Below are 9154 nucleotides of genomic sequence, written 5' to 3' on the forward strand. Positions count from 1 at the left end.
TTTTTTTTTCTTTTTCATTTTTTTTTTCTTTTTCTGTGTTTTGTTGTTGGAAGACTCGATGAAAGCAGCAAAAGCTCAGATTACTGATTGTATTAATGACAAAGGTAAGAAGTAGTTCACTTGCATAAAAGTATTTTGAGAATCAATGATATCATACCGATTAAAACACACAGACACACAAAATAGACTCACATTATGATGCACTCTACTGCCTCGCATACAGTTTTAGTAACTATATTGAACTGAAAAAGGATAATATAAGCAATTGCACACGTATATTAAAAAAAGAAAAAAAGAAAAAAAAGAAGAAGTTACCTGTGATTCTCTTCCTGGGATTGATTGTCAGCATTTTATCGATTAGGTCAATGGCCAATGGATTTACGTATGGGAAGACCTTTGCTAAAGGCTGACGAGGATGTCGAGGAAGTTGCCGGATGTATTTTCTTGCATCCTCATTTCGGGTGAATTCAAGGTCAGCGTCAGTAGGTGTTCCCAGAAGCTAAAAAATGTTACCAAACATTAGTAATTGCCTGTAACTTGTTAATCATGTGAAAATTTTGATGTGAGTAGTTATCTAAATTAGTTATCAATGCAAGAGGTTGTCTATAATTTTAAATACATATCAGTCCAGTTATTAATATGTAATTAGCTGAAAAGAGAGCAGATTTTCCACAGGGAGGGATATCATGCTAGAATACCCGTAAATAGATAAGTTTCTAGTTCATTATTAACAATTGAAGCCTTGATATGCTAGCTTGAGATTTTCACAAGCAGTCTCACCTCTGTCAATAAGCGCATTTGATGCACGTGATCGTTTCCAGCAAACAAAGGCTTTCTGTTCATAAGCTCCATAAAGATGCAACCAACTGACCACACATCTATTGCCGCAGTGTACTCTGAGGAATTCAACAACAGTTCAGGTGCCCTGTACCATCTGGTCACAACGTATTCTGTCATGTACTCATTCTCTGCGGTAGGTCGGGCAAGACCAAAATCACAAATCTTAAGATCACAATTAGCATTCAACAGTAGATTGCTGGGCTTCAAATCTCTATGGATCACATTGGCAGAATGTATGTACTTTAACCCTCGAAGTATCTGATACAAGAAGTACTGGAAGTAGTCCAATTGTAAAGCAAATGTTAGTGGTGGCTTGTAACTTTTGCTAAACAAAAATAAAATTTGAAAAGAAATAGTTTTACCTGAGAATGTTCTTCTGACAAATTCTGATTAGATCGAATTATTTGGTGAAGATCAGTGTCCATGAGTTCTGTAGCAACGTAGACGTCACTGAATTCCCTCCTTAATGGAGGAGGGATCACATCGCGTATACCAACAACCTGTAACCATTTTTTGAGCTAAGTACCTTGGCCTAAAAGAAAATCTTACCAGAGACATGAAATTCTTACTTTTTCATTTTGCTGATAATTTCAACTTTGAAAATGGAATATTATTTTCTATCATGGAAGAACTTTCTTAGCACTAGGTATTATTCTGCTTTTCAGAATTCCAAGTGATATTCTTTTTGTTCGAAAGCATTTGTAGTACTCCAATTTTATACTGGATGTCTTAAAGATTCTCAATATTCAACGGTAATCCCAGATATAAGAGAAAAAATTACATGCAGAGCCTATGCATAACTGCATAAGAGTAATGGATATATCAGCAACTGATCACCATGTTTATCCAGTAAAGTGTCTATATAACTGAGTGAAAATGCATCTAATATATAATTACATACTATTCCGTAAGGAAGAAATCAGCTGCAAATTTTGAGGCTTCCGTACGGATTAACTGATTATTGCAACATTGGAATAACGCTGAATCAAAACGAAATTAAAATTTCAAAGAGGCATTTTGCAGCGTGTAATTCGGCCTATTGCATCAAAATTTGTAGAAAAACAAACTAAAAACTTCAATTCTGGGTCTCTAAGGCCCTAAATTCATGCCGTAAAAAACAAACAGCTATAAATTAGTCAAGTAACCGGTGGAGAGAAAGACTAACATTATCGTGATCCAGGTGGCGAAGAAGTTTGATTTCACGAAGGGTCCGCTTTGCGTCCATGTAATTATCGAAAGCATTCGCAATTTTCTTAATTGCTACCATCTCATTAGTCTCCGAGTTCAAAACCGAGCTTCAATATGCAAACAAATAGTATAATCGGTCAGAAATAATCAAAAGGCGATCAGAAACTAGAATTAATTAAAATCCAAAATTACTTACCAAACGATTCCGTAAGCTCCACGGCCAATAGGCATGATCGGATGCCGATACTTGGTGGTGATCTCAAATAAGTTTCCAAAAATATTATACTGTATAAATTGCCCTCCGTGGGTTGCAACCGCCGGAAAATCTTGGTACTGGTCAGCCATGTATAATGACAATTTTCTACGTATTTATTTGAATACTATAACTGTAACAAACACTGTATAATTATATCAGCTTTTATTAACACGAGTTTGAATTCGTATATATACACCAAAATTGAGGGCGCTGCGAGGCAAGAGGGAGGAAGGTAAGGAGAAGAAGCGCGTATTCTGGATAATTTTGACCACATTTCAGCAGCCTCTGATCTACGGTTGGATTTTTATCTTCAACAAGGTCAACGGTCAGTGCCAATCTCTTAAATTTCTATTTCTTATCCTTTCAACATCTTTGAACGCGCTAAACCTTTTTTCTTGTCTTCGAGCCAATTTTACACGTTGTTATCTTCCTATGCTTTTCCTTTTCCGCTCACAAAATGCGGAGAAGAACTTTTTTTTTTAACGAGGTGTCCCAACTTGCGTCAGACTATATACTCATCCCTAAACCTCCGGCCCCCTCAGCTGCTCAGGGAGGTAAATCGCAGGTTGTGCTCTTATTGGCTCTCAGGTTCCCACATGGCTTTTACTCCTTCCCCAAAGGGAGCCTCTTCCATGGTTATTACAACACCAAGCTGCTCCAACCCTTCCTCATGGTTATTACATCACTCAACTGCTCCAACCAGGAATCGAACTCCCCACGCTTGGTTCCAGAGCCCTCCAATGTGATTGTTCCGCCAATTTGGATGTGCCCTGGGGGGCAAATGCGGAGAAGACTTGTTCAAATCTAAGGTTGGTCATGAGCACAACTTTTTTACTATGGTTTCGATACGTTACGTAATCGAGAAATCTCTACTAATGCAAATGCTATTCAAGAACAATTAGTCGATCTGACTGAAGAGGAAAGAAACGAATTTTTAACTATTGAAATCGAAATCAAACAATTTTGGACTAGTTTGATTCGATAGATTACACGACATAGAATAAGATAATTACGATAATTTTATTTTCCAATGAAACTCGAACTTAGTTCAATGACTTGATGATATTTTATTTTTACTACTTAAAGTAGACATCGTCCTTAATTATGATCATTTATACAAGTAATGGGCTTAGAATCTTTGAAAGTAGAAAAAGAAATTAGAGCCTTCTTTATGAAACTAAACCATTTAATACATTTGACCAATAATGAATTGATGTCAAAGTCAATCATTGTTCTATGAATAAACTCTCCAAGAGTCTTCTCTTGTAGTTTGGTTCTATGGTCAATGGACTTTCATACTATTCATTTTGCTATAAATAATATGTAAAATACTTTCAAAAATAAGAAATATTAATCAGACATTTACAAATTAAAATAAAAAAAAATATGATTTACATCATTAATTTAATTGAAATTTACAGAAGATGGTTATGAATTCCTTTTTATTGCGAATTCATGGTCACTTGGAAATAATAATATTTTAATTTAGAGTACAAAAGACTAGAGATGTCAAAAACTAATAACTCCCGAGTATGACATCAATTCATTAATATATGTATTTCTTCCTTTTGATGTTTGAAATTCAAATTGACCCCAACATTTTTAAAATGATTTAATTTTAGCCCCATTTGGACTATACTTCTAACAAAATTATATAATACCTTTGACCAATAATGCACTTGTAACGCTTCGAATTCTAATAATCCGAAACGTTATGAAACATGAATATACCAAAGGGCTTGAAATAAATAGTTTTAATATAACGAGAAATTCTGTAAAAAAATTGAATAACATTTAATCAAAAGATAAATTTAAATATGCGGAACGTTTGAAAACATACAATTCATCAAACATTATTAGAACAATTAGAACTAATTGAAATTTTTAATGTACTCACAATTGAGTAAAAAAAAAAACCCCCCATTATTATTAAAATTCTAGTGTTTCTGAAAGTTAAAGTACTTCATGACGAGGATCCGTTGATCCAATAGCAAATCCATCCACCGCCGTCCAGCATATTAATTCTTACCTGAAAATTGTAAATAAAGGGGATGAGTATAACAAATTATACTCAATTAGATACTTGCTACTCCACATTCAAGTCAAATATGAAATTACGAATAAATTCTCTTACCAATATACAATGAGAATTATCACACCATGACAAATGATAATTCTAACAATCTGCAAAATAACGTGAAAGCTAAATTGTGCCTTAAAATATATCATGATTTTTTCCGAAGGAGCCTGAATTAAAGTAATTAAATTCATACATAATAACGCATTTGAAAAGATGTGGAAAAATCACTAATAGCACTGAGTGTCTCACCGTTTGAAGATGAAAGTGGAGGACAAAATTGTAGAAAACGTGATTGCAATTCCAAAGCCTTAATAATATGGAGGAATATTTTAAAGATGGGGAGATAATAGACGTACTGAAGCGTACTGTAGAATGAAGAATTAATTGTAAAATGCTTAAACTCTCATTTCATATATATAGTAGAAGAAAAGTGGTGTGGTGTGAGCACTTTAGAACAAATCACAAAAATTCGGGTTAATTACCCCCAAAATTTCCGTCCAAAGTTTTCCAGAATTTGGTCTAATTCCCTAATTGATATATACTAATTTGGAGATTCCCTATTAGATTTTTGGCAAGAGACACAATGATTGCATAATTTTGTGGACACGTGAAAAAAATGTATGAATTACACGTGTAACGCTCCGAACTCTTTTTCATATTATTATATTATTTTTAAATTAAAATAAGCTCGAGGTGCTACCAAAGCCTTTCTCTATCTAATTTAAGCGGAAATATAACTTTTTATTTTAGTGATCAAAATGTGGTCGACAATTCAAAAACGTTAAAATAATGATTTAAAATAAAATCTTGAAATATCCCATCTCAACTGTAAATTAAATTTAACATAAAGTGTCGAATGTTTGTACTCTAAGAAAAATATTAAATATCATGCATAAAAATTAAAGTAATGATATTCTTTTAAATAGAATTTGACGATTATTTTTCTATAAACTTTACTTGAAGACCCCATAAGCATCGCCGGTCAATCTTCCACTCATCCACATAATCCGATCTAATCTAAAAAATATTGTAAGAGTGAATATTTTGAAAATACTCAGTAAAAATACGTGCATATTCTTATAACATGATATAAACATAATATGGCATAAAATATCGACATTTCTTAAATTTAGAGCAACTGATCGCGATTTCAATAGTTTAAGGAATTTCTTAAGAATCCTCATATCCCGTAAGATTTAACATATTGACCCAAAGGTCCATCCCGTAGGATTTAACTTCTTTTCTTTAACCTGACGGTCCATCCCAAATGATTTAACATAAAATTCGACCCGAAAGCCTTATAGTATTTCATGCCAAATTTACATAAATATCAAGAATAAAATTTTATGACTTGCACCATGTATTCTTACCTCAATTGACACAAAAAAATATGAAAATATGATTTGTGGGATGATATAAAAAGAAATTTATCGAACAGTATGTTGTAGGTGCATAAATTGTAAAGGAATGGATTTGTTCACATTTTAAAGCAAACCCCAATCTCTTATATAGTATTCAATGACACGGAACGTCAGTAGGTATGATGCCTTTCAGTTTAAGAAAATGTAATCATGAGATCAGTTTAAGAAAATGTAATCATGAGGTAAGTTAATTTATTTATTATACATTAATGGTTAATTAGGTTTAATATATTGATTAAATTAAATCGTCTACATTCGTTTCATATTATAAACGTACACACCTTTTCATTTTATATATATATGAATAAAATATTAAAGAAAATCACTTTCCTTTTATGAGAATAACTTAGTATGATAAGTCCAAAATTATTTCTTCTTGAGCCAATTTATGTTATTTAACATGAGCTACAAAATGAGTATAATATCGATATATATATATATATTTTTTTTAATAACTTTTAAAATACTTAAATATTCGACCCAAATAAGTTACGATAAATTAAAAATATACGTTTGCGAAATAAACCATTTATGCAAACAAGTGGGACGTGTTTATCACTTTAACTTTTCGACTTTAGTGTAACGACAATGTTGGACATGAATTATTTTATTTACTAAATTACCAGCCCATGTGGAAAAATTAAAAATTTGGAGTGTTACAACATGCATAATTCCTATTCTATTCCAATGTTAAAATCAATTAAACAATCCAAATTCCACGTGATATGCTCCTCTTATGAATTCCAAAAAATCTAAGTATTTAATTGATATTAAATTACAACTAATTGACAACTCTCCAAAATCAAGGCAAAGACGTAAAACCTATCATTTTCTTTCTCCAAAATGAAAGCAAAAAAATATAAAAATAAAACCTACCTTACCTACCATGCCTACAAAGATACACAATTACAAGATCAAAAAAATTGGCAACAGCACGATTTCATTCCAAGACTTTAATTAAATTGAATATTAATTTTCTTTTTCTTCCATCAACTTCTTTAAACGATAATTTCTTGGCATTGACTTATCCAAAATGACTTTTTCTCGAGTCTAATATATATGATTAATTACGAGCTATCCAGTGAGCCTAATATTGATATAGTAATTTAGTCCGAATTGGCAATTAATATTATTAACTAAGTAGTTTTTCTTAATTGGCTATAACTTGAGTTTAATTTATTCAAATTAAATTCTTCCCGAGTCTATAATTCGTCATTTATTATGAGCTTCAAAATGAACCCAATATTGGTAGGATAATTCTAACTCCTTCAATAGTTAACTATTTGGCCCATTTAATAAAGTATAAAAGAATTCGATATTTATTGTCATTTTGGTCCGTCAACTAATAAGATATCTGTAGATCTAAAACAACTATAGAGATAATCAATTAACTTGCTTAAGGACTTAACCAAACATTGCATTCCTATTAATTGGTAAATAAATATATATACGAATTAATTAAAAAAATTTGGGATTCTATAACCTACCCTCCTTAAAATAATTTCGTCTTCAAAATTTACCTTAGATTAGTTGAAAAGTTCGGAATACTTGATTTTTATCTCATCTTCCTTTTCCCAAGTTGCTTCTTCCACTCCATGGTTACGCCATAAGACCTTGATTAAGGGAATATCCCTATTTCTCAGTACATGAACATTTCTTTCTAGTATCCTCAATGGCATTTTTTCATAGGTCAAATCATGTTGTACATCTAAATTTTGATGGTTGATCACATGATTAGGATCCTGTAAGTATTTTCGCAAAATTGATATGTGAAAAACATTATGTATTGCTGAAAGTTCTGGCGGCAATGCCAGTCTATGTACCACATCTCCGATTCTTTCGAATACATCGAATGGTCCAATGAATCTTGGTTTCAATTTTCCTTTCTTTCCAAATCTAAGTACTCCCTTTATTGAAGCTACTTTCAGAAATACCTTGTCACCAACTTGGAACTCGAGATCTTTTCTTCTTCTATCGGCATAGCTTTTCTGCCTGTCTTGAACAACCTTAATTATGTCTCGAATCTTTTCCACAGCATGTATTGTTCAATCTATGATCTCAGGTCCAAGAATCCTTCTTTTTCCAACCTCATCCCAGTAGATAGGTGATCTGCACTTCCTACCATATAGTGCCTCATAAGGTGCCATGCCTATAGTTGCTTGAAAACTATTGTTATAGGCAAATTCTACTTAAGGCAAGTGTGATTCCCAGCTACCACCAAGATATAGTACACAAGCTCTTAACATATCTTCAAGTATTTGAATTGTCCTTTCGGATTGTCCATCATTCTATGGGTGATATGCAGTACTAAATTTCAGTTTTGTTCTCATAGCATTTTGTAGGCTTCTCCAAAATTTTGACGTGAATCTCGAGTCTCTATCTAAAATAATAGAAATAGGAACCCCGTGTAACCTGACTATTTCCTTGACATAAATATGTGCATGTTGCTCCATGGTAAATGTCATCTTAACTGGAAGAAAATGGGCTAACTTTGTAAGACGATCCACTATTACCCAGATAGCATTGTTCCCTTTAGCCGATCTCGGAAGTCCTACCACGAAATCCATGGTAATGTGTTCTCATTTCCACTCCGGTACATCTAGTGGTCTAAGCAACCCTGAAGGTCTCTGATGTTCAGCTTTTACTTGCTGATAGATCATACATTTACTTACAAAAAGTCATATTTCTCTTTTCATATTTATCCACCAAAATATATTTCGAAGGTCTCGATACATTTTTGTACTGCCCGGATCGACTGTATAAGCGGTAGAGTGTGCTTCTTCAAGAATTTCTTTCCTTAATCTCTTATCGTTAGGAACACATATTCTACCTTTATACATAAGTACTTTATCATCAGTAATTGCAAATCCCCTTTGCCTATCTGTCCCAACTTCAGCCATGATTTTACACAAAATGGGTCATTCTTTTAGGCTTCTCTAATCCGTTCTCTAAGAATTGGTTGAACCATTAGAGCCGCAACAATGGCTGACTTCTGTACCGAAGGTGTAACTACCTCTAGCCTCAAATTTTCAAATTCCTTAGCTAACTCTTTTTGAGTAGTTGGAACTATCAACTTTCCAGCCATCTTTCTACTCAGAGCATCAGCAACTACGTTAGCTTTACCTGGGTGGTAAAGAATGGTGCAGTAATAGTCTTTAACCAACTCTAGCCATCTCCTTTGTCTCATATTTAACTCCCTTTGAGTAAAGAAGTATTTGAGATTTTTGTGATCCGTGTATATCTCACATTTACTGCCATAGAGATAGTGATGCCATATTTTTAGTGCGTAAACTACTGCTACGAGTTCTAAGTCATGAGTTGGGTAATTCTGCTCATATGATTTTAACTGTCTAGAGGCATAGATAACGA

At 33.0% G+C, this 9154-nt stretch overlaps 2 protein-coding genes across 2 annotated transcripts; both read right to left on the reverse strand.

Moving 5' to 3' along the window:
* Window positions 1-18: 18 nt before the first annotated feature.
* LOC111393521 (mitogen-activated protein kinase 3-like) lies at window positions 19-2574 on the reverse strand. The gene is made up of 5 exons (XM_023019086.1): window positions 2225-2574; window positions 2006-2135; window positions 1203-1340; window positions 781-1113; window positions 19-499 (listed from the first exon to the last, which is right to left on the reverse strand). The coding sequence occupies exons 1-5, from the start codon at window positions 2371-2373 to the stop codon at window positions 233-235; spliced, it is 1017 nt and encodes a 338-aa protein (XP_022874854.1). The 5' UTR covers window positions 2374-2574; the 3' UTR covers window positions 19-232.
* A 1406-nt stretch (window positions 2575-3980) lies between these two features.
* Window positions 3981-8352, reverse strand: LOC111392995. Its single transcript, XM_023018401.1, has 6 exons — window positions 8198-8352; window positions 7873-7951; window positions 7334-7809; window positions 6667-6675; window positions 5322-5381; window positions 3981-4056 (listed from the first exon to the last, which is right to left on the reverse strand). Exons 1-6 carry the CDS (start codon window positions 8350-8352, stop codon window positions 3981-3983), a joined length of 855 nt encoding a protein of 284 aa, XP_022874169.1.
* Between the last annotated feature and the right edge of the window lie 802 nt (window positions 8353-9154).

This window comes from Olea europaea, chromosome 4 (assembly GCF_002742605.1).
Source record: "Olea europaea var. sylvestris chromosome 4, O_europaea_v1, whole genome shotgun sequence".
Taxonomy (NCBI): Eukaryota; Viridiplantae; Streptophyta; class Magnoliopsida; order Lamiales; family Oleaceae; genus Olea; species Olea europaea.

Bases quoted from the DNA above. Each gene is read 5' to 3' on its own strand.
- LOC111392995 (XM_023018401.1), bottom strand. From the start codon at position 8,352: ATGGATTTCGTGGTAGGACTTCCGAGATCGGCTAAAGGGAACAATGCT. The intron at 7,952-8,197 runs GTTACACGGGGT...CTATAACAATAG, and splicing joins TATGTCAAGGAAATAGTCAG to TTTTCAAGCAACTATAGGCA. The intron at 7,810-7,872 runs GTTGGAAAAAGA...GCTGTGGAAAAG, and splicing joins CACCTATCTACTGGGATGAG to ATTCGAGACATAATTAAGGT.
- LOC111393521 (XM_023019086.1), bottom strand. From the start codon at position 2,373: ATGGCTGACCAGTACCAAGATTTTCCGGCGGTTGCAACCCACGGAGGG. The intron at 2,136-2,224 runs GTAAGTAATTTT...TGCATATTGAAG, and splicing joins GGAGCTTACGGAATCGTTTG to CTCGGTTTTGAACTCGGAGA. The intron at 1,114-1,202 runs GTAAAACTATTT...GACTACTTCCAG, and splicing joins TGTCAGAAGAACATTCTCAG to TACTTCTTGTATCAGATACT.